Source organism: Nelumbo lutea, chromosome 8 (assembly GCF_056320005.1).
Source record: "Nelumbo lutea isolate HS-2025 chromosome 8, American lotus-T2T, whole genome shotgun sequence".
Classification (NCBI taxonomy): Eukaryota; Viridiplantae; Streptophyta; class Magnoliopsida; order Proteales; family Nelumbonaceae; genus Nelumbo; species Nelumbo lutea.
Window position 1 is genome coordinate 52,589,930 of NC_142691.1, and position 25,786 is coordinate 52,615,715.

The 25,786-nt window shown below is 37.7% G+C and overlaps 1 protein-coding gene across 3 annotated transcripts; it reads right to left on the bottom strand.

Annotated features, from left to right (window-relative positions):
• Positions 1-181: 181 nt before the first annotated feature.
• On the bottom strand, positions 182-5,304 carry LOC148844183 (bZIP transcription factor RISBZ4-like). Of its 3 annotated transcripts, none has more exons than XM_088958247.1 (6): positions 4,884-5,304; positions 1,802-1,922; positions 1,423-1,633; positions 1,257-1,332; positions 1,016-1,141; positions 182-828 (listed from the first exon to the last, which is right to left on the bottom strand). In XM_088958247.1, the coding sequence occupies exons 1-6, from the start codon at positions 5,196-5,198 to the stop codon at positions 499-501; spliced, it is 1,179 nt and encodes a 392-aa protein (XP_088814373.1). In that variant the 5' UTR covers positions 5,199-5,304; the 3' UTR covers positions 182-498. The 3 variants fall into 3 exon arrangements, with proteins under 3 accessions (XP_088814373.1, XP_088814374.1, XP_088814372.1); XM_088958248.1 differs by having other exon boundaries at positions 1,423-1,597; positions 4,884-5,294; XM_088958246.1 differs by having other exon boundaries at positions 1,423-1,717; positions 4,884-5,284.
• Between the last annotated feature and the right edge of the window lie 20,482 nt (positions 5,305-25,786).

A 25,786-nucleotide genomic window follows, 5' to 3' on the forward strand; every position in this document is an offset into this window, starting at 1 on the left:
AATTTTCTCCCTGTTTGTCGAACCAAGCAGCATCAGTGTGGTCCCCACCTTATACCAAAGAAAATGTAGGTAGAACCATAGAAGGGTTACTTGTTTAGTGATGTAATTAGAAGTAAGATGGTATGGTCCCACTTTATATGAAAGAATAGAGGTAGGAGAAAGGTGGTGTAAACTTTGCACATCATGTAAAATTTGCATTTTCCTATGAGTGCAAAAGAGACAAAAATTACAAAATCTGTATCAAAGAGGAGTGCAATCATAATTACAAACAAATGGATGCAAAACTGAACTGGGTGCAAATTTTGTATCCGGTTCAGATTTACACTCCACACAAACAGACCTTAAAATGTTTTAGACAAACAAGTTACTTTCCTTTATAGTTAACTATAATTAAGTAAAGAAGAAAAGCTAAACAAAAGTCTAATAGACCCAGAAAAGCAGGTATTAGGAACTTCATGAGCAGACAAAGCACCTATAGATGGACATCACATGTGATTCTCATGGCCAAAACTCAGCCATGCAGCTGAGATGGTCACTGTCAATTTTGTTCTGTAGATGTTCCAAGCTTGTCATCCTTTGGCATGGTGGTTGGTTCCAGTTCAGTCTATTCTTGATGCTTCCATCAGTATCACCATTCCCCGATCCAAGCGCTGCTATCTCTCCGTAAGCTGTGTCTTCACCTTGGTTATCCATGCTTGCTAAGACCTCTGACGCGCGAAATAACTGGTTGGTATTAAGTAACTGTGGCGAATTGGAATGGCTTTGAAGGAGATAATTCAAACTACAAGTTAGTGAGCCTCGAGTAACAATATCTTCTGCCAATCTAACCTGTAAATTAAAAAAAAAAATGCAGTTTTGATTCCTTCAGAGAATGTTCATAAATTAGTAATGCAATGGAGCCACAGCATAATAATCAAATTTTAATGAGGCTGAGAGAAACCCCAAATGTATGGGATTGCGGATTCCTGTAACAGATGATGTAGAAAATTGTTGCATTCGGATGGTTTTTCCATACCTTCAGTCTCAAAGCTTCAATATCAGATTTAAGCACCCGATTATCAGTAGCAGCTTCCTTGAATTGTTGACTTGCATCGTTGAACTTCTTGTACAGAGTTGCATTTTGTCCTCTTAGTTGATCAAGCTGGTACAGTAGAGAAAAAGAAAATGGACTCACAGAAGAAGAAGACAGAAGAAGAAAAGTAAATTAATGAAAGTTTCCTTTGAATCTATCATCACAAGTTAGGTTTAATTAAGACCTGCAACTCAAGTTGAGCCAAATGTGCTTGCTTTTTCTCCCTCGAACGTCTAGCAGACAATCTATTTGACACTATCCTGAAACCAAATCAGAAACCTCATTGAGAAAAACTGTAATAATAAATCAAAACCTATCAGTTTTAACTCATAAACAATATTGTAATGCACCTCCTAAGGCGTTTGGAGTCAGTGATGCTGTTGCTTTGTTCACATGACCCAGCTTCTATTTCGATGTCATCCTCATCTGATTGCTCCTGTGAAGAACCACTAGCTGCTCCCCGTCCTTGGGTATCTACACTTTTGGGTTGATTTGCAGAAGCGGGGCTTCCAGCTGATGCAGTTCCTGTGTACCCAAATGTTAAACTAGATGCAGGACCACCTGTAAACAAGTAAAAACCCGAACATACCCACAACAATTGGGTCCTCAGCCAAGGATTTGGTCTTCTCTTACTGAGCACAAAGCCTTTGAAACATGTTTATGGTCTTAGATCAGATTAAGTATTTTGTAGACACAGAGTGATGTTTAATTACATCATCAATTCCTTACCGCATACAGATGACTGGGAATCCATGGTGGCTGAAATGTTTGAATACTTTGGCGTGAGATTTTGAGCCCGGAATCCGCTTTCTATTAATCCACCATAACTTATCAAGTCATTAACTGTGTCCTGCATTCAGAGACGGTGACAAAGAGTTTAAACTCTACATAAAGAATGAAGCAAGTCCTTTGTTTTGAGATACAATTTCAACACTCTTCTCATGAAGAATCGAAGTTTTCAGAATGCATCAGAGTAGAAGAATTTGGGCTGTTCAGAACAGATTGAAGGTGGAGCGAGTAAATTTATCCATGGGAGGATGGATAATCCTCCCATCTGAGTTCAGCTATACTTCTTTTTTTTGGGATCTTACAAGCTTGAAGGCTTGACATTGCATCAAAGAGGTAAAATTGAAGATTTAAAACTGTTCAAACTTCAAAACAAATTAAAGCTCAATCCAGTTCATACATCCATGGAACGATGGATGATCATAAGCCAGTGGGTGTGTAACTTGGGCCTAGTCAGGCAATTCTAGACCGAAACTAAATTATGTATGTATGTATGTATGTTTATGAACGATTTTAAGTCTAAAAGCTAAGATTTTTTGGTATAACTTTGTCACTGTATGTGTAGATTAATGCTAAAGTTGGTCAACCCTAGTTGTCTAATTCCAGCCGGTCCAATAAGAAAGGATTCTTCTAGAAAAAAAAAAAGAAGAAATTGGAGTAACCCAAGCCCACCAACCCAATATCATCGATGGGGTGATGGTCAACATTGGTCGTCTTAATTTGGTGTTCAAACCTTTTCCTTTATGACCAAAGAGACAAGTTTTCTTCACTACTAAGTTTTATGTTCGCAAACAGGTTCTTTAACTTTTAAAACCAAACAGACAAATAAACTAGAAGGATACGTGTGATGCATTCTCCAAAGTTGCTTTTCAGAGTAGAAGAATGACAAGAAAAATTCTTGCTTTTATCAGAGTTGTTTTTTCCTTCTTTACTTTCAATAGCAGAAAAAAGTGAAGACTTTAAGAAAAGTGAACTTTACCATTGTTCATAAAGTCAAGATAAAGGAGCTAACTTTTATTTTCTAGAAACCTATCGAAATACACTAATTTTTTTTTTTCATTTGCTTTTTCTTTTGATGTATGTGCTTCTCCAAGCACAAGTCAAAATTTTCCAGGATGAGCAGTGAGAATCTAAAAGAAATTGCAAATTGCTTCCTAAGCTTTGAACCATGAAAAATGCTAAAAACCTCTCAAACAGGAAACCCAAATCATAATTTTCCTTATAAACCCTAAATAAATGGAATATTGACTGAATTAGATTCATATAGGCCTTGCCCAAATGGCCAAATGGCTTGATCTTCATCTTAAAGCTAGCTCTAATGCTTAATTTATTCTTGGAAACCTTGCTATTGGACTGCTTTCTTGGAATCACAGAAATAAAATTGATTCTTAGAATCATGTTCATCAGCCCATAACACAGACATTCGAAAGTTTCCCAAATAATCAGCCGAGGAATCCAAACAATCAAAATTTATTATTGACCGTTGCTGGGTGTTTTCTTTCTTCCTTTCTTTTTGACCATATTCTCAAGTTAAATCAATGATTTTTGAACATAAAATAAGAATCCGAATATGATACCTGAAAGACATGACATTTAAAAATGTTTATAACCAATCAACTGGTATCATAAAAGTGATAACCAATCAGATAATATTTATCAAATGTCACAGGGTTTCTGATTGGTCAAAATTATTCCGGCATCATACCTTTCTAGCATCATAGATGGCTCGTGTATAGAGATATAGGGCTGTAAATATATCCATTTACCCAAAAACAAATTTGAAGCTGATCCATTTGGGAAGCAATGTGAAATCTGAATTCGATCCATTTATAATTTTTTGAATATGCATGTACCTTTGTTTCTGTTAATATAGTTGGTGTTAATTAAAGTGTATATATGCTTACTCAAAATTTATTCTTGAAATAGTGCTTCTATGGAGAGGAATTTTAACAAAAAAAAGCTTGAGCCATTAATTTAGTTCTCGTAACAGTTATTTTCAAATCATTTAACTCATAATATAAGAATATTTTAACCATTTTTTAATCTATTAATTCGTTTTATTAGCGCTTAATATACAATATCAAAATCATTTTTAATTCATTTGAATAATAATACAATGTCTGACCGATATGTTTAGATTTGAGTCATATACTAACATTAATGTATTAAATTTGAATTTCACGCTATCCAATTTCATTTATCCATTATATCTGTTTCATCCTCATATCGGGTCCGGATTTAAAAAAAAAAAAAAAAAAAAAAAGAAGAAAAGAAATTTAATAAGAAAGAAAGAAAAACGTTCCAACAAGTTCCGACGTGATCAAGTTGGAAGAGTGTTGGAACAGTTTTACCAGTATCCTATTCACATGATTACGTGGGACCAAACCAAAGCTCTAGCTGTTATTGTAAAAAGATGATGGTGAAACTGGGCCTACCGGTTACATGTACCCATGATCCTAAACTGGTAGTGGATTTCCCCCCAGCCCAACCCAAATAAAGTTGGGCTTCTAAAGCGGGCCCATGTCCACAATTGGGATATCTTATAGGTCCCACCTCCACTGCTTCCGTAGCTCACAAGGCATTCCAACTCTGTTTTCTGCTGACACAACCACGCACAAAGTTTCTGTTTGCATCATCATTACTCAATCATAGTCAGACTAATCGATCATTCCACCGACCCAACCCACGACTACTCACTACCAAATCTCAGCATAACAGAACAAATTCCAAAAAGAGAAAAAAAACTATTCACCGTCAATTGCAATGGCAGTATTCCAGCGTTGAGACTTCAGAGATTGGACATAGTTTAGCTCGGTAGCTCGCGAAACACTAAATATTTCCTAATTCATGCTCTCAGAACAGCAATTCTACGTCAGTTGGAAATTGCTTCCTTTGTGTTTGCATGGCAAAATTCAAAGCGACGAGTCCAACCCCAACCGACGTTGAAGTTTCGGTTTTATTTTATCCATGAAAATTATAGCTCAAGAAATAAGAATAACTTAAATAACTAAGTTAACTAACTTACCCGATCTCTGGATCCGAACCCCAGATCTTCGGCGGTAGCATAAACGTCGTTGAAACTATTGTCTTGCACCTGGGCTCCGGAGAAGCCGTCGGTTTCGCCAGATTTTCTCGCTCTCTGGATGTTACTCCAGTTCTCGTTCTCGCCGGTCTCCGGCGCCATTATCCGCCCCAGGAGCTCCTCCAGCTTTAGTTCCGACGCGCTTCGCTTCATGTTGCCGCCGAAGACGGAGGAATAATTCAGATTCTGTGGGCGAGTTGTGTCGCAGAAGACCAGTTCGCCGAATGTTTGTTGATCCATTGTGTGCTCGATGGCCATTTGATCGACCTAGAACTTCAAATATATTGAATTCGATTGATCGAGAGAGAGAGAGAGGAAGGCAGTTACAAGGAAAAACGGAAAAAGCAAAAGCACAGGGATTCACAAAAGAAAAGCTGACCATGAATGAACCAACGTGCTTTATTGGGTAAAATTACAATAATACCACTGAACTCTCCGTGTATTTACGCTCTATACCTGTCTTTCTTGTAGTGTTTTTTCTTCTTACGTTAGCTTCCTGCTGCAGAGGTGTTTACACGGTATTTGGCATTATACAGTATTATCATGTGCACGACATGTAGGTCCAATCTTTAAAGATTGAGTCACAGAGAATGCGACATTTTAGACACGTGTTTTGCATACAAAGAGTTTAGCTAGGACATTAAGTGGGACCCTCTGGATGGTAATCGTGCGTCATCAATAATGACACGTGGCATAACAACTAGGCACCTGAGTGCAAGTGCCAGTTTGTTATGGCCATCATGTTCATCAGGCGGCCCCATTTCTGAGGTGGGCCTGAAGATAACGTGGATCACATCTTTAAATCTTCAAATATTGAGCCAAATTTGATGGTTGTAGCTAATTGTGCTGTATGATGGGACCCAGTATTGAATCGGAAGCCGGAGATGGCAGGAATAGTGGTACTTTGGTAATTAACAGGAGTAGCAGGGCTAATCTTTGCAAACAGTAGGATAATGGAGATTGATTTAGACTCCCACCGGCGACAAAGCAGATGCCTTTGGTTCAAGACGCGAGAAAAGTAGGCCTCTCTCCGCTCTTGAGTTTCAGGCTTTTTGAGAGACTGCTTTATCTTTTCTAACTTGGCTAGTTAAATTACCAAAATGGCTCAAGTTATTACCATAGCGAAGGAACTGATGGAATCTACGGTCAATTTGTCGTCCAAAAGAGTCGATGCAGATGACGTGTACATCACTTGTACTTTTACCTACTTGATACGTGTCAATAACAATATGCAGGAATCCAAATGAGACTCACCTACCAACCAAAGGGACAGAAAAGCCTTGACTGTTTGAGAAAAAATACATTGGGATCTTTGAGAGTTATGGGCATGACACGTTATCCCATTCAATTCAATGTTTAACTAGAAAAATTTTGATTGTAAATACTATTTTACCCCGCATCCCTGACAACGTGTCGCGCAGAAAATGGTAAGTGGAGGGATAGAATTTCTACGAATTGAAATCCAATCTATGTTATAATTACATATTTGAATTGAAATTAAAAAATTTCAGTCCACATCATAAGTTTTTATGAGTTTATACAATGGATAGTGGTAAATGGAGGAATCCATTATATGTGAAGGTTTGAGACTACATTTAAAAAATAAATAAAAATAATTTCTAGAGAGAATAAACCATAAATTTCCCTAAAACTTATCATGTTGTATTCATAATCAGTGCCACTATAATAAGTTGACGTGTGGCCAAGTCAAGGAGAAGACATTCAAACTAGTTGAGGAACCAATAAGTGTTGAAGCCGAGAAGTAAGGGTGCCAATGGACTGGTTTGAGGTCCAATCTAAAATTAATTTGAACGGATTGGACGGACCAAAAAGGCATAGTGGGTTGGATCAATTCAGTTCAAAATATTTATTAGACTGTACTGGATTTGGTCTATTGGTAATAAATTTATATTGGATTTGGTTGGATTTAGCTAATATACAGTCCATTGATATAAGATAATAATATAGGTGTCAATGGACCTAATTTTGGTTAAAACCAATCTAAATTAAAATAAGTTTAAATAAATTAAACGGTTCAAACATTAAATTGAACCGATCCAAATTATTCATTGAATTAGATTGAACCTGATCCATTTGTAATGGACTCACATTGGACTGAATTGGATTGGACCAAATTCAGTCCAATCGACACCCCTACGGAGAGGTAGGGGTGTGATCGACAAGCTTGGGCCCAGAGGACAATATGTGTCGTACCCACACCGAGGGATGGATAAGTAGTGAGCAACGAATGCTCAAGCCGATGCGACGGCTTGAACTTTCCACCCTACCAAGAGAGGGAGGGATACATGGGCCACATCAGAGAATAACTCAATCCATGCCCCCAACAGGAGGTGACATGTGTCCTACAAGCTGGTAACATGGCGATTCATTGAGTGCTTATGTAAAGGTTTTTCCCCCCAAGGTAAGAGTCTCTTACACATTCTTGCACCCAAAGGTATATGACTAGTTTTAACTTTTATATGAGGTTGGCCCTAAAACTGTCCATCTAAAACCATTGATTTGGTCAATCGAACAGAATAAGGGTCCGTTTAATTCACAATAATAGTCTGTTTGGTTCTAGGAATGGCAACAGGGGGCGGGGGTCATATTTCCTGTTCCCGATCCCGATTCTAAAATTAATTTGTATCCTCATTCTCTATCTCATTCTAAAATTATTTTTCATTCCCGTTTCTAATCCTCATCAGGGATAAAAGTTATCCTCCACCCCTGATCTCCAATGGGGACAGGTTCCCTGTGAGGACCCAAATCCTCGAATTATTTTAGTTAACAGTGTATTTTGAAAAATAAATTTACTTAAAATAAATAAAAATTTTAAATTATAAATAATATAAATAAGGTCCTCGCCCAATGGGATCAAGGCGGGGTGGGGGCCTCAACCCTCATTCCCAACCTCATTGGGTCGGGGAAGTCGGATACCCATTGAAATTGGAGAAAATTGCCATACATATTTTGTTCAAACATGAATCGAATTGAGAATTGGAATTGGATAGAATGAGATTTCAATTCCAAGGGAATGCCATTCCATTAGAAATGAAAATAGGATTCCGATTTTGCTCAACCAAACAGTTGGAAATTGGGATGACCCATCATTCTGATTCCAATTCCAGACCCCTATTCCCACGAACCAAGCGGGCCTTAATTGTTGAACTTGAACTTAGGCCTTTAGCTTTGTTCAACAAACTTAAACCTAAGACCCTCCCATAGTTGTTCTCGTTGTCAACTACAGTCTTACTACCGCCATTGGTCAGCACTCATTACCTACAGTTTGGAGGCTCAAGCCATAGAGATCAGATAGAGGTACTAGCTAGCATTCATGATTCATCCCATTATTCTTAAACCTTCTTCTTGTTCTTGCTTGTTGAACATTTTCAATTTTCTTGTAGAGATTTAACATTTTCGTCTTCTTCATGCAATGTTGTAATCTTGTAGGAGCTATTTTAAGTTTTTAACTCTATCTTGGACTTCTTGGATTTGAGGTTGAACTTCCACCAATTTCTTTGTGATTGTGCTTCTATTTTACTTCTTATTAAATTATATTTCCATATTAGTTTTGAGATCTCACATCGTGAGGTATAGTCCACTTTGTTTATCTATTATAGCAGTCGATAATCCATTTGCAACCATAGAAATTAAAACTCTAAGTCCATAAAAACTTAGGGTCTCTTTGATTCGTAGTTGGAATCGGAAATTGAATAGTCCATCCTATAACCTGTTTAGTTTAGACAGGAATGGAAATGAGAATTAAAATCAGCGGGAATAAGATTTCATACCGAAGGGAGGGGCAAGGAATGGCCATTTCCTTAAACGAGGGAATGCCATTCCAGCAGGAATGGAAATAGAATTCCGATTCTGCCCAACCAAACAGTTGGAATCGAAATAGCCCATTCCGATTCCAATTCCAAACTCCTATTCCTGCGAACCAAACAGGGCCTTAGTAGAGGATCAAAGAACCCTTGGAATAAAACATCGCTACACTAACATAGGTAAGGCTATTTTCCTTCTTCATTTGATGACTTGAACAATAGTTAATGATCGATTGCATCCCTAGAAATTAAAATTCATGATCAATTGATTGACTAAAGATATCATGTCCAAAAAAACTCAATGAAAGACCGGAACCCTCGAAACAAAACCATGCAATAACAACATAACCAATATATATGAAGAAATCTTGGGAGGAATACTAAAGGCAAAATAGGAAAGTTAACATTCCTTCTTCACATAATGATAGTATATTTTTGAGGAATTAATGAGATTAGACTGTGTTTAAAACAATGTAAATGGAGTGTAAATCTTGGTTCAGGGTAAATTTGTACTCTGATTCACTTTTGCCTGTATTTGAAAACATTACATTTATGTATTGACAAATGACAGAAAACACATTTTCTAATACATATTTACATTAACAATAAAATGTAAAAGTAAATCAATAATAAAGAAGTAAATTTGCATTCAAGTGGGCTTTTGATAAAAACATGCATATGCTTTATTGGAATTCATGTTTGCATCCATTACAATTAAAAATCTGTTTGGTAAGAAGGTAAATTTGTCAATACAAAACTAACCAAACTTTACAATTTATATAGACCATTTTACACTCTACATATTTACATTCACACTTATTTGCACATTTTCCAAGCGCAGCTTTAATGGGTTAGGTTAAGTTGTTTTTTTTACTCTTATTACGCCTTATAAGATCGAATTCTAATAGGCACAGTGAGAACATATGTCCAACAGATTTGAATCAAACTTGGACATAAGGCTGAGTTTGGAAGGAGTACAAATGCGAACATATACAGCATAAATACATACAAAATAATATAAATTATAAGGTTTTGCACTCTATATATTTGCATTAATTTGTACTCCTTTCAAACTCAGCCTAATGAACTGTTTTTTTTTTTTTTTCTATCAAATCGAACTCAAAGTTCATTTGACCCATTTGAATCCCCACTAGTGCCTAAGCACCCATTTGTGAGGGCATTCAAGGTGGTGTCACTTTGTAGTCAACATGCTCTTGCACAAAGTAGAAATTTAGTTAATTTGATGTATTTGGTATGAGCATGGGAGACCGAGTTGGCTGTAAATTATCATACCACAAAATATGAGGCTCAAAGGGAAGAAAGCCAAGTTCACAAATTAAAGGAGAGAATAAAGCCAATAGAAACTCCAAAATGGCACAAGCAAGGTTGCGATACTTGGACTCCTTCATGCTGGACTTTGAGATGATCAGTTGCTTTAAGATTATTTCCTATGAAAATACAATACCTTCCTTGAAACCGACGATCATCAGGGAAACCAGCCCAATTGGCGTTAGAAAAAGCATGAAGTGACAACTTTGATGTGGGAGTAAGCAAAATATAAACATGATTAGGGGTGCTCATGCTTCGGTTGTAACCAGTTGATCAATTTGGTTAATTGTCGGTTTGGTTCGTCATTTTTTTGGTTTTTAATTTTTATAATATTTATTATAAAAATATAATATATAATAAAAATTATAAATATATAAAAATATTATATTTTAAATAATAAATAATATATCATATATTATAAATATATATTTATATATATAATGCATATTTATTAATTTATAATATATATAAAATATATATATATATACTATACATAAACATATATAAAATATATAGAAATATATGTATATTGGTTAGTTTGGTTAACCACTGGCTTTCTATATTAGTTAACCGAAATCGAACCGGTACCTTTAGTTTTTTTAAAACACTGAACTGAAACTGAACCGACTAATTTGGTTAACCGATTTTTTTATTCTTCGATTTCAGTTGATTTTTTCGATCGATTCAGTTTTTCGATTTTTTTTGCTCACCCCTAAACATGATGGTATGCTTTAGATACCACACATTTCTATTGGTACATTGTAGTGTGCAATGGTGGGTATGTGTATGAACTGGGACCCCTTATTAACTGCAAGGCACCTATAAGCTGATGAAATGGTGTGGAATCAGTGAGGGGGTCACCATTCCCATGTCACAACTAAATACCAACAACCATAAAAGTTTTAACAAGTTTAATACCTTCTAACCCTTCTTTAGTTAGAAGATCCAAGATATATTTTCTCTAAGAGAGAAATAATCCAGACTTTCTACGAGTGGCTTGAACTCCTAAGAAATAGTGTAGTGGTCCAAGGTCTTTAATTATAAAAGTGGACCCAAGTTGCAAAATCAAAAAGGAAATGATAGTGGGTTGAGGCCCTATTATGATAGTGTCATCAACATAAATTAAAACAAAGAGACATTGAGAAGAGAGGAAAGCCAGTAAAGTGTAAGAATGAAGTGAGATTTTGGTACCATGCACAAGATGCTTACTTTAGCCCATAAAGATATCACTGTAAGTGATAAACATGATGAGGAAGTTTGCCTTTCAATGAAGCCAAGAGACTGAACCATGTAGACATTTTTGTCAAGAGAGCCATGCATTATGGACGTCAAGCTGCCTCAAATCCTAACCATGTGAAATAGTTAGAGAGAACCGCATGAAGAGTAGTTGGTTTGATTATGGTACTAAATGCCTCTTGAGTCTAATCCGCTCATTGTACCTCTTGGACACAAGATTGGATTGGATCTCTCAACGGAATCATGGTTTTTAAAACTGGACTGGATCGGACGGTTGGACCGGAAAACTAGGAATTGATCAGGTGACCAATTCCGTTTTTCCCCAAAACTGGATTTTTCCCAAAAACCGTTGATTTTGGTTAGCAAACTGTTGACTCAAGCGGTTAACCATTTGAACGGTTTTGACCATTTTTTATTTTTTTTATTTTTTGTCAGAATGGGCCAACTATTCGGTTTGAATGATCAGACTATTCGACTCGGGAACCGGACCCTGACCGGTTCATTCTCTGGGTTGGTTTTAAAAACCTTCAATGGAACCATTTGGTTTTCATTTTAGATGAAAACCCCATTTAAAACTTAAACGATGCACTTAGATTGAAGAGAATACAATATCTTTATTCATGAATGATCTGATATTTGCATGTAGAGATACAGGAGTTTTAGATAAATACAAATACTGGAATGAATATCTGCTATTCTGTTGATACATAGAAGAGGAGATAAAGATAAACAATATGAGTACAAAAGGCTTATCGCAAATACAGAGGCTTATCGCAGGAAGGCTTATTGCAAGAATCATGGAGGTTGGTTGTGTGATTTTGGTGTGGTCTGACACCCCCCTGAAGTGATGCATGGGGTGAGGCAATGCATAGCTTGTTTCAGAGCTGCTAGAAACAGGGTCTGCTTAATGGCTTGGTGAAGATGTCAGCCACTTGGTCATGAGTGGAGATGTATTGAACACAAAGTGTACCTTTGGCAACTTGCTCTCAAACAAAGTGGAAGTTGATTTCGATATGCTTAGTCCTAGCATGAAAAACGGGATTGGCACTGAGGTAAGTGGCTCCAATGTTATCGTACCGCAGTGTGGGAGAGCATGAAAGATAGAAGCCAAGCTCAGGGAAGAGAGAGATAATCCAGAGAGCTTTGGAAGTTGCGAGAGCAAGACTGCGATACTTCGCTTCAGTGCTGGAGCGTGAGACAGTAGCGTGTTTGCGAGATGACCAAGAGTGGAGATTGTTGCCAAGAAAGATGCAATAACTACCTTGCAAACAACGATCATCAGGACATCCTGCCCAATCAGAGTCAGAGAAGATGTGCATGGAGGTGATGGAAGAGGGTGTAATACAAACGCCAAACTCAACGGTGGACTTAAGATAACGCAAGATGTGCTTAACAAAGGACCAGTGAGCGAAAGTAGGGGATTGCAAGTATTGGCAAGCTTTATTTAAAACAAAGGCAAAGTCAGGTCGAGTGAGAAGGAGGTATTGTAGTGCACCAACAGTACTACAATAAAGTGGAACATCTAAGAATGGGTCACCAACAGTGCGCTCAAGGAGATCTTGGGCATAGCAATGTTGATTGAGAAACAAACCATTAGGTGTCTGAATGGCTTTGATACCTAAAAAGAAGGAGAGAGAGCCAAGATCTTTGACTGCAAAGTGGGATTCCATAGCTGATATGAGATCAGTAATAGCAGAATGTGTGGATCCAGTGAGGATGATATCATCAACATATACAAGAATGTAGAGGCAGTTAGTGTCACTTCACAAGATGAAGAGAGAGGAGTCCGCTTTGTTGGCTGTAAACCCATAATCCAGAAGGAAGGAGCTGAGCTTGGAGTACCAGGCACGAGGGGCCTGTTTTAGCCCGTAGAGGGACTTTCTTAGGCGACAGACATGAGAAGGTCGAGAGTCATCAACAAATTCAGGTGGCTGGGACATGCATACTTCTTCACAGAGGTCGCCATGCAAGAAAGCATTTTGTATATCAATTTGATGCAAGGGCCAGGAGAGAGATACTGCAAGAGTGAGAAGAAGCCGAATAGTGGAGGGCTTGACAACTGGGCTGAATGTCTTAGTGAAGTCAAAACCTTCCCTTTGATGAAAGCCCTTAACAACGAGACAAGCTTTGTATCGATCAATGATACCATCTGGTTTGCGTTTGAGGTGAAAGACCCACTTATAGCCAATGACATTGCAGTGTGGAGGGGGAGATACCAGCTCCCATGTGCCATTGCGAAGAAACGCATTGTGCTCCTCAACCATGGTAGCACACCATTGTGGATCTTTGTTTGCTTGGGAGAAGCATGTAGGTTTAAAGACGGAAGTTGGAATTGGGTGGCATGTGGCAACAAGAGAGAGAAGTTTGCGAGGTTTGAAGATGTCGTCTTTGGCTCAAGTGCAGATGGGATGAGTAGAGACATGAGCAGTTACAGGTGGAGGAGGAGTTGATAAAGACAGAGAGCTCATGGATGGAGATGACAAAGAGCAGTCTGAGGATCCAGAAGAGTCATTGGATGCAATGGTGGGAGCAACAACAGAGGTGGGAGCAGGAATGTAAGGAACAATAATAGGTGGTAGGCCAATAGGCTGGGCCAGAGAAGAGTGATGTGTAGGTATTGTAGACTGGTGAGAAAAGGGAAATTTCATCTCATGATAAAGAACATGAACAATAGCGTATATGCGTCTTGAAGCCGAGTCGAGGCACCGATAGCCCTTGTGATTGGGGCCGTAACCAATAAATACACAGGGAAGAAATCTGTACTCCATCTTGTTGGACATGTAAGGTTACAAGTAAGGAAAGCAGAGGCAGCCATATACTTGCAGGAAGTGATAATCAGGTTTCTTGGAGAATAGTTGTTCATATGGAGAAACACCACCCAGTACATCGGTGAGCATCCGGTTAATGAGATGCACTACAAAGAAGAAGGCATCAAACCAATAGCATTTAGGTACATGAGAGTGAACCAATAATGTGAGTCTGGTCTCAACTATGTGACAGTGTTTGTGCTCGGCAACACCATTCTGAGATTGTGTGTGCGAACACGAGAAGCAATGTACAATGCCTTGTTGTTCAAGATAAGGAGTGAATGTACGATATTCACCACCACCATTAGACTGGAAGTATTTGATGTGAGTGCCAAAGAAATTAGCAACAAATTTCTGGAATTTGATGAAGATAGAAAATGCTTCAGATTTATTCATTATGGGGAATATCCATACATAACGACTGTAGTAATCAATAAATTCTATGTAGTAACATAAACCATGAGCAAACGGAACCGGGGAAGGCCCCCATACATCAGAAACTATTAATTCAAAAGGAGATGAATAAGAATGGAGGTTGGTGGGAAGCGTTAACCGATGGCTCTTTCCAAGAGGATAGGCAGTGCAACGTAGAGAGGAATTATTAGTGATAGAAATATTGGAAATCCGGAGCACGTCCTTGACAACTTGAAGAAGGGATGACCAAGCCTGTGGTGCCAAATATCAAGGGACTTTATTTCAGCAACTAAAGCAACTGGAGAGGAACTAGTTTGCAGGTGACAATCTGAAGCATCGAACACATATAAGCCGTCTCTACTTTCCCCTCGAAAGAGAATCTCCCCTATGATGCGATCCTTGACAACACAATAGGAAGGGTGAAATTCAAATAAAGCATTGTTGTCATGAGTAAATTGTTCTACCGAGAGAAGATTCTTATGAATATGGGGAACATGCAATATGTTACGTAAGATGAGAGGTCAAGATTTCCCATGAAAAATAGATGTACCAGTATGTGAAATATGCAGACCTTGGCTGTTACTTGTGGTAACTTGGTCAGGACCATGATACTCTGAATGTAGTTGGAGCTTTCCAAGATCAACTATAAGATGGTTGGTGGCGCCTGAGTTAGGATACCAACAATCGTTTGAAGTAGGAGCAGTAAATGCAGTGTAGGTTGTTGAAGTGGAGTTGTTAGTGGTAGGCTTGTGACTTTTGGGTTTGAATGATTGATTGAACCAATTTTTGCACCAGAATGCCGAGTGATTCCGACCACCATAGATCTGATAGGGGTTTAATGCATACTTTGATGGTTTTTTTGTTGAGATGGATGATCCTTGTCAAAAGTAGAGTTATCCAACTTGGAAGAGGGAAAATGGCTCTTATACTTGTGAGTTCTACTGGTAGTGTTAGCCGAGGGAAACAACACAGAAGTCTGAGAATGAGCTTCCATTCTGAGTTCTTGATTCAGTAACAAAGCTTGCAAGTCATCAAATGATAGCTCCTCCAACCGAGTGGTTACTGAAGTGACAAAGGCGTCGTATTCAGCACCTAGACCATTGAGTGTATAGTGAGAGAGTTCTGAGTTAGTCAAGAGTTCTCCGGTAGCAACAAGGTTTTCAGAGAGAGTCTTGACTTTCTGTAAGTAATCTGGCATGGAGCAGCCATTTTTCTTGATAAGAAGCAGTTCATTCCGAAGTTCGCTAATACGAACCTTGGAGCGAGAGGCATAAAGAGATTTGAGGGTGGTCCAGACTTCACGAGAGGACTTGCAACCGACAAGTTGGGCAATAACATTCTCAGTTAGGGATGATAGAAACCACCCCATCAGAAGTTGATCCTGTTGAACCCACGAGGAGTATGTAAGATTTTCCTCGGTGCAATTTTCCAGCAACTGAGGTGGGCACTTGTGAATGCCATTAGCGAACCCAGTAAGTTTCGCTCCATTCAGAATAGGAAGAATGTAGAATTTCCAGGGGATATAATTTTTACCATCCATTTTGATCGAGACCAGATTTGTAAGACTGTTTCTAGAGAACACTGACAATGATGGAGTTGAAGATTGGGCTATTGAGGTTGCTATAGTTGAGAAATCAGAGGCCATTGCAACACAAACAGGGGTTATCACCGACCGGATAAGTTGATGGCTCTAATACCATGAAATGATACATTTAGATTGAAGAGAATACAATATCTTTATTCATGAATGATCTGATATTTATATGTAGAGATACAAGAGTTTTAGATAAATACAAATACTAGAATGTATATTTTCTTTTCTGTTGATAGATGGAAGAGGAGATAAGGATAAACAATATGAGTACAAAAGGCTTATCGCAAATACAGAGACTTATCGCAAGAATCATGGAGGTTGGTTGTGTGATTCTGGTGTGGTCCGACAAAAACCAACAACATTTTCTATAGAAGGTGGTGGAATGAGAGTCCATGTTCCATTTTCCATGGGAGCATTATAGTTTTTTTCTCTTGCACGACACCAATTTGGGTCCTTTATAGTTTGCATTTGGAAAGTAGGTTGAGTCAATGAGTATTCAACAGGATGCTTGGGTTCCATAAGATTCATCACCTATCAATGTCTGAAGATACCATGTTTGGTATGAATTTCCATATGATGACCAATAGAAAGCAATGGTGAAGAAGTATAGGAGTCACTAGATGATGGAAAGGAACTGTCATGAGAGAACCTAGATGGTAACAGTGGAAGAGCTTGTAGTGAATTAGAAGAGACAATAGAACCATTCCTTTCCGTTCCTATTAATAATCTAACTAGCAGGAGCCCCTGCTTCGAAGGGGTTAATGGCAATCGTATTTAAGTTTTGGGAATTGACTCAGTATTTAATTTTATATGTCTATAGAAAACAAACTTCATATTTAATTTTTGGGAAGTGATTCAAAGTATAATTTAAGCAAACATATTCTCTCTAGAAATGAGAGAAAATTTAGGAATTGAAATACAAAAACATTTTGAGTAAGAACCATCAAAGGATTCAAACCCATTAAAATCTTCCTAACTGCATGCAGATAGAGGGGTGGGGAAAGTTAGCAAGGAAAGATGCATATTACTTAACCAATTATGAGGCAATTATATAAAAGTTACAGAAAACACCTAGCAAAAAAAGTAAAATGTAGGATTTGATGCATTGTTTTGTAGCCTGACCTCTGGTTATGCCTGCTTGCCTCCTCCAAAATAGATATGGAAGGATTGTGTCGAATGTCAAATGGGAGGGAGGCATGATTGTCTCTCTTTGAACCTTAAAAATTTTCACATGAGGTTTAATTTTTTGTTATTTAATTATTAAAAAATGATTTTCTTTAAAAATATGTACTACATCATTACCAATTCTAGGATACTTTCGTTGTAATTGGAAATTAATTTTTCTTGGAAGCTTAGTTGATCAAGCTACTAAAGCAATTAATGTTAGAAGCTGAAAATAAAGAAAATGGAGAAAGTACATGAAAAAAATCATTGAAAAATAGGATTTTGATTTTACAGTTAGAAATGTTGAAACTTTTAGTAGTAAGGGCTTTAAGTGCCCTCTTATGAACCATTGGTGGTATTGGAGAAGCAATAGAATCAATTTTTAGTTGACTTACAAGCATGTTCAAAGGATCCATACACATCATATGATATGTATACCTATTGATTTTTTATGTTGCCAATACACAACAAAATACAAGGAATTTGGGAATTGGGACAATTGTCAATTTTAAATAATAATAGTAGATGAGCAATAATGGCAGGAATAACGGGCTTTGATTGAAACTGAACTAATATAAGAATATATTGATACTTTGAACCATGCTTATAAACTTGAAATGTTCTAGATTTTTTCAGATGTTCAAACAACCTGGTAAAGTCTAAGGTTGACAAGCATAAGAATGTGGTTTGAGTCTATGAGTGACAATTTTTTGCACAAAATTGCCAAAGATTAGGTCCATATCAAGTCCATCTCTCCAAAGGCCCCAGATAGCTAGGACTAAAATTGGGAATCTAAATTATTTCATACATTTATCGACAATAAAATAGAAAAGGGAATCTAAATTTTGAATGCCAGATGTTGGAAACATAAAGGATAGAAAAGGAAATAAGCAAAGAGAGAAGACTGAATAAAAAATGAAGAGTAACGATTTAGTTACACCAGGGCCATTTATAACCATTATTCAGTTTTTTATGAATTGCCAGATTAAAAAATACAAACAAAACAATAAATATGATACATGGGGAAAACATATTGAAACTTGCAAGTATCAGCAGAAAATAATATTTTGATTTCATTCTTGCAAATACTTAACCCTTGATATTTAGATTAACTAAAGTCTTCTCTTTTTTTTAATAGGCACTGATTTTATTCCCTCGGGAAAAAGCATTTCCACTTTCCAATTTATGCATTTCAAATCATACTATCATTCTTTGCTACAACCAGGAAACCCATCAAGCATTGTCTTCCAAAGATCACATCAAAGTCATGGAAGTTGGTAAACAACAACAGCTGGAAGTTGAAAGACAGAAGTCCTCTGATGTAGATAATGTAGGTCAGGACTTTGATACAATGAAAAATGATTTTGTTATTTAATTAATTTTTTTTCCTTTTTTAAGTCAGTTAGTCCAAGAAGAATTTGTACCCTAAGTTGTAAGAATAGTTCAATTTTTGAATAGGCCTGAGCAAAAGAGGAAAACTAATCTAGTTTTGAATAGTTCAACCTATAAGAATAATTTTCTTACAGGTTAAAATAATTATTTTTTTCATATTATTTTTTCTCTAATAATTTCTTGGACTTTGGAAATACTCCTCCCAAAAACATAACCCAAGAAGACCCCTCCCAAAGGGAAATACTCCAGTGAAAGCTTTACATATTAGCAAAATAAAATACTGGGTTCAAAAAAATGATGACGAGGTAGACTTCTGAACTACTCATGGACTAACAGTCAAGAGTGTATAGTTGTTGTAGCCTAATGCAACACATCATCATCAGAGCTTCTCTTGGACTCAAAAACACTATAGTTCCCTTCCTTCCAAATAATCCAGCTGATTACTAGGGGAATCATACCCCACAGATCTTTACCCCTCTTGTTCAGCCCCACCAGCTTCCAAGCTTTTAGCAGATCGCACAAAATCCTTCGAAGACAGTAGCTGACATTAAGAAGATTACAGAAATGGATGAAAAGCAAAACTGTGACCCTATAATAGCGTAGACGTCCATGGGCCCATGCATGGCCCATGCACGCCTACGTAAATCTCCAAGCCCATCAAGGAAACCTAATCATCTGGATTCTTGTGGATAACTAACTAGGATAATTCCAATCCTATCTCAAGATAACAAATTAGGATAATCCTAATCCCATCTCCAGATAAGAATTATCCTAGATAAACCTAAGCTAACCCAGATAAGCTTTATCTCTTGAACTCTCATCTATGTATAGTCCCACTGTAACTCAATCTCTGTAATTACAAATAGGGTTGATTCGACCCTAGTAAATATAGGATAACCAATTCATTTCTCAGTTTATCTCTCTAGATCTCTATTATTTTTTTCTGTTTTAACTTGGTATCAGAGCCATGTCGGCAGAGACAGGCAGACATAGTAGCAGCCTGGCAACCCTCCAACAATGGCTCAACATCAAGTAGTGTGCTCCCTTCAATCTAGAATGTTACTCATTATCTTCCTATCAAACTTGGAAGTGGCAATTACTTGTTGTGGCGTGCCCAGTTCCTTCCAATCCTTCGACACCACTACCTATTGGAACTTGTAGAAGGGAAGAAGAAGCCACCACCTGAAGTTATACCCAATCTAGATGGTACAGGGATGATTTTGAACCCTGAATTCGAAAAATGGATAGACATCCATCAACTTGTGTTGAGTTGGCTGATTTCCTCTATCACTAAAGTAGTTATGGCACAAGTGGTAGGTCTGTCGACATCATCTGAGGTATGGACTTCCCTTGCTCACAATTATTCCACACACTCCCGATCTAGGGTACTACTGTTGCGAAGACAACTGCAAAATCTTAAAAGGGGTCTCTTTCTATTTCTACCTATATACAACGAGCAAAATCCATTACTGATAGTCTTTCTACAATATCTAAACCAATCCTCTAGTCAGAACTGGTACTCTACATTTTATCTGGCTTAGGGAGTATATATGAGTCAGTTGTTACAGCACTTACCAATCGACCAGATGCAACAGATCATAGTATTGTTGATATTTATGGGAGCATTTCTGAACCATGAGAGCTGGCTTGAAGACCTAGCTCTTGTGTCAGACACTTGAAGTGCGAATCTGGCAGGCGTCCCTCCTAAGAAAGCTAATTTTCAGAAGCCCCCACAATAGTTCTCTCCAAACTTCAACAACAACAGAGGTAAGGGGCGTAGACGTGGTGCTCCACAATATAATCACCAATCCGTTCAAAATCAATCACAACAATTTTTTGGAGGACGTGGAGGTAAAATTAAAGTTACTTGTCGGATCTGTAAAAAATTTGGACATAGTGCTGCAGTGTAGAAAAGAAAAATATGCTTTTGGTTTTTCTGATAATTCTTGCAATGATTCTTTTGCATTTCATGGAGGGGTAAATACACCTCAAAATTAGTATGAAAATAACTTTGATCCCAACTGGTACCCAGACTCTAGGGCTATTCATCACATGACTCCAAATCTAGATAATCTGTAGAATCGTACTGAGTATACTGGACCAAATTAAGTGAAGGCCGGCAAAGGTCAAGGTTTGAATATTCATCATACAAGATCTTCTTCTATGATTTTCAATCATCATGCTTTCTCTTTGAAAGATATCTATCATGTTCCCTCTATTTGCAATAATTTACTTTCTGTTAGTCGATTTACAAAAGATAATGATTTGTTTTTTCATTTTCACAGTGATTGTTGCTATGCGAAGGATTATACAGGGAGAATCTTACTTTGAGGGTCCAGTAGAGATGGGTTATACAGTTTTCCTGCGTCAGCCACAATCACTCCCGAAGCTCTTCTTGGAGAACATACTTCACTTTGTAGTTGGCATCATCGTCTTGGTCATGCAGCTATGCGTAATGTACGGAAAGTTATTTCAAAGTTTGGTCTTCCATTTATTAGATCCAATGGTAATGAGTCTGTTTGTGAGTCCTATCAAATGGGCAAGAGTCATAGAATGCCCTTAAAGTAGTCCAGTTCTCAGTCTAAGTGTCCATTAGATTTAATTTTTTCAGATGTATAGGGACTTATTCCTGTTAAGTCGAATAATGGATTTTCTTATTATGTTATTTTTGTGGATGATTTTTCAAAATTTTCTTGGGTGTATCCTATGGCTCAAAAATAAGATGTGTGTTATTTATATATTAAATTTAAGAGACATGTAGAGGTTCTATTCAATGCCAAAATAAAAGTATTTCAATCAAATTGGGGCAAAGAGTATCGCTCTCTTTCCCAGTACTTGGATTCGCAAGGCATCACACATCGATTGGTGTGCCCTCATACACAAACAGAACGGATTAGTTGAGAAGAAGCACAAACATGTGGTTGAATCTGCTTTATCTCTACTGGCCTCCTCCAAGCTCCCCTTCTCCTTCTGGGCTGATGTGGTAGAAACTACAGATTTTCTAATAAATTGACTACCAACAATGGTATTGCATGGTATGTCCCCTCATGAGAAACTCTTTCAGACTTCTAATGATTACTCTTTGTTGCATTGTTTTGGGTGTGCGTGCTATCCCTTTCTGTAACCCTACAATAAGAATAAGTTTTAGTTCCGGTCTCTTCAATGCATTTTTATTGGTTACAGTACCTCTCACAAAGGGTACCGGTGTCTCCATGTTAGGGGCGTATTTTTATAGCTCACCATGTGGTATTTGATGAAACTTTATTTCCAAGAATTTTTGAAGCACCATAAAGCACAACTCCTGCTTCTACAAGAACTCTCATTTCAGCACCTGCACCTCTGCCACCTACAACACCGCCAATACCTCCTTCATCGCAGGCTCCATCTGCACCAGCTTCCAGGTCTAGTTCAACGCCCTTCTCTTCAGATTTAGGACCTTTGGAGCAGTCTTCTTCTGATCGGCCACAAAGGTATCAAAGTATGCAAGACTTACTAGACTCTAGAGTGCTGGTTTCTCATCCGGCATGCACTCATTTTATGCGTACACGATCCATGGACAGGACCCTTCCTCGGTCCCAACTTGCGATGCGGTATCCAATCCCTTCTACTCTTCTCACTTTCCTACAAGACCAAGAACCAAAAAATTTTAACCAAGCTGCCAAATCGCCAAACTGGCAACTGGCTATGTAAAAGGAATATCAAGCCCTTATTAAAAATGACACTTGGTACTTGGTTCCATTCGATCCCTTCATGAACATCATTGGAACTAAGTGGATATACAAAATAAAGAAGAAGGCAGATGGAACCATTGATCACTGTAAAGCTCGTCTGGTCGCTCAGGGGTTCATCAATTGGATATTGACAATGCCTTCCTTCATGGAATTCTTGATGAAAATATTTATGTCCGTCAACCAAAAGGGTTCATTGATCCCAGATATCCGAATCATGTCTGCAAACTGAAGAAGGCTCTCTATGGCCTAAAACAAGCACCACGAGCCTGGTATTCGCGATTGAGCTCGGTCCTCAAACAGATGGGATTTTGCAACTCCACTGCTGATCCATCTCTCTTTATTCTCTCCTCCAAACAATTGACCCTGCTTCTGCTACTATATGTCAATGACATTATTTTGATTGGAAACTCTACCACTACCATTAGTGATTTTCTCAAGTCACCCTCTTCAATGTTTCTACTAAAGGACTTAGGGTCCCTACACTATTTTCTGGGGGTCGAGGTCATTTGCAAATCTGGTAGTTTGTTCCTCTCATAGCAGCGCTACATCCTAGATCTACTGCGTCGAACCAACCTTGAAGGGGCCAAACCTGCAAGCTCGCCCATCTCTATCTCTGGACGTCTCTCAAAAGATTCTAATGATCCCTTGCCTAATCCCACGAAGTATTGGAGCATTGTTGGAGCTCTACAGTATGTCACCATAACTTGTCTGGATATATCCTTTGCAGTCAAAAAATTCGGCTAGTTTCTTCACTCTCCCACTGATGAATTGGACAGCCGTCAAGCGCATACTTCGCTATCTCAAGGGCACTCTCACTCACAGTCTTCACTTTCGGGGATCTTCTTCCCGGCAATTAACTGCTTACATAGACGCCGATTGGGCCAACTATCCTGATGATCAACGATCTACAAGAGGTTATGCAGTTTATCTTGGCTCCAACCTGAATTCCTAGATCCGAGTTCAAATCTCTCGCCAACACAGTCATAGAGTTGTTATGAATTCGGTTTCTATTACGAGACATTGGCTTTCTAGCTCCTCCTCCTATTATCTAGTGCGATAATATGGGTGCTACCCACCTGGCCGCCAACCCCATTTTTCATGCTCGTATGAAACATGTGGAGATGGACTTCCATTTCTTGCATGACCTTGTCACCCAGAAGCAACTTCAAATTTGGTATATTCCAACAGCGGACCAGATCGCAGACATCTTCACCAAACAAATATCTTACTTGCATGGTAGTTTCAGAATGTATTTTCGTTTGTTTATAGAAATGAAAGAAGGTATACATTACAAAATGATCCAAACGAACAAATGTTGTAAATTAAACCATTCATAATTCTGTTGCTGAAAGATACGCTCCTGAAATGTTGTTGTAAATTGAATCAGAACTTTCTATTCTGTTCTTCTTATGCTTCTTTTGTTGCTATTACAATTCTGTTCTAAGGGATTGAAAGCTTATAAGTACTGAAAACAGTGATGGTTTGAAGGTTTGAATATGGTTCTATCATTGCATCGTGAACAAATATTGATACTTATATCATACTAGCAGCCTCCACACATGGAACCATTGGTTCAATAAAAGGGATCAATGTTCTCCTTGAATGATAATTTGCTCTCCAAATACCCAGCATCCCATCTTCTAGGCTGAGGTTTTACATTATGAATATCCAATCCTTGAATGATAAATTTTCTCACATGCTCCTACCAATATATAATATTTAGAGTTACAGGTTCATGTATTTCTCATTTGAAGACATGATTTAAACATAATATAGTACAATGCAGCTTCAATTGGATTTATATTTATTAGAATCGGCATGTTTTTATTTTGGTAAGTTAGAGAATTGATTCTAAGAAATTTGGTGATGCCAAGCGTGATTCTATTTATTGAAAAATAGAAATCAGATGATTGTCACAAACACACTTGGCAATTATCTAGATGAAAATTCTCACAGGTCCTAAATGGAATGTCTAACTTAGTTTTCATGATTTTATTCCACAAAGTGATGACCAGAAATTTTAAACCACTACAAGGCAAAAGTTATGTGGGCCTAATGCAAAATTTACCTCCAAGGCTCTAATCAAGGCAAAAAGAATTTGGAAACAAACAAGTGTTCGGGTTCATTTGGTTCCTTTGGTTCCTTTGGAATGGGAGGTTGGAGTCAACATCAAAAAGGCATATTCCAATTCTAGCCATTTGTTTGGTCGGAATTGGATTCCCCTATAGGAGGGAATGACCATTCTTGACCTCTCTCTTGGGAATAAGATTCCCATTCTAGAGTTTCTAAAAATGTAAACTCTTAATCAACAAACCCCAGAACATGGTTTTCAAAACCTGACCGGATGGTCGGATTGGAAAAATCGGGAACCAGCCAGGTGACCGGTTTCATTTTTCCCCAAAGTCAGATTTTTGTCAAAAAATGTTGATTTGGTCAACAAACCGTTGATCCAGGCGGTTGAATCGATCGAATCGTTCAATGGTTTTGGTCGTTTTTTTTAAATTTTTTATCAAAACGGGCCAATCGTTTGGTTCTAACGGTTGGACCGTTCAACCCGGGAACCTGACCCCTAACCAGTTTGTTGTCCGGATCGGTTTTAAAAACCTTGCTCCAGAGCCTTAATACACCTAACCTTAATTTTATAAAATATTATTAAAGTAATAATAATAAAATAATAAATTATTAATAAAATTATTAGTAGAATAGTAATAAAATAATAATACTATAATAAATTAATAATAAAATACTAAGATATTAATTATTAAATCAATAATAATAATAATAAGGTAATTATAAAATAATAGAACATTAATAATAAAATATTAATAAACTAACAAAAAATTGAAAAATTTCGGTTAATTCAAATTCTAGTTTCGATTGAACCAAACATATCTGAATTCGATTCTTGTTTGAACCAAACTTGCGTTGCAAATAGGCAATTTCGATACTGAGTCCAGGGAATTCAATTTCGATTCCAATTCCGATCTCGACCGCAAACCAAACAGACCGTAAATGCTGGACCCGGGGTAAATTTTACATCTGCCAACTGCAATTAAGGTAGACATTTTTGGTTGATCCGGCCCATCCTCCGGTTGAACAAAGCCGATCACCGGCTCATAGCGTTGACACCTGACAGTTGACAATCGAGTTATTACCTAAGGCGGCTAAGCCCAAAATTCAACCCACTCTTCGTCTCTTCATTCTCCGTTTCCTCTTATTTACGCGAATCTCTGGCATGCTTCTTAGTATATATATATTCTGTCGACTATTGAGAGAATTTGAACATGAAGGTCTCAAACAGGAAGCAATACCATAGATAACAAATGCTGATTCCCCCTGATTCGGTAATTGACTC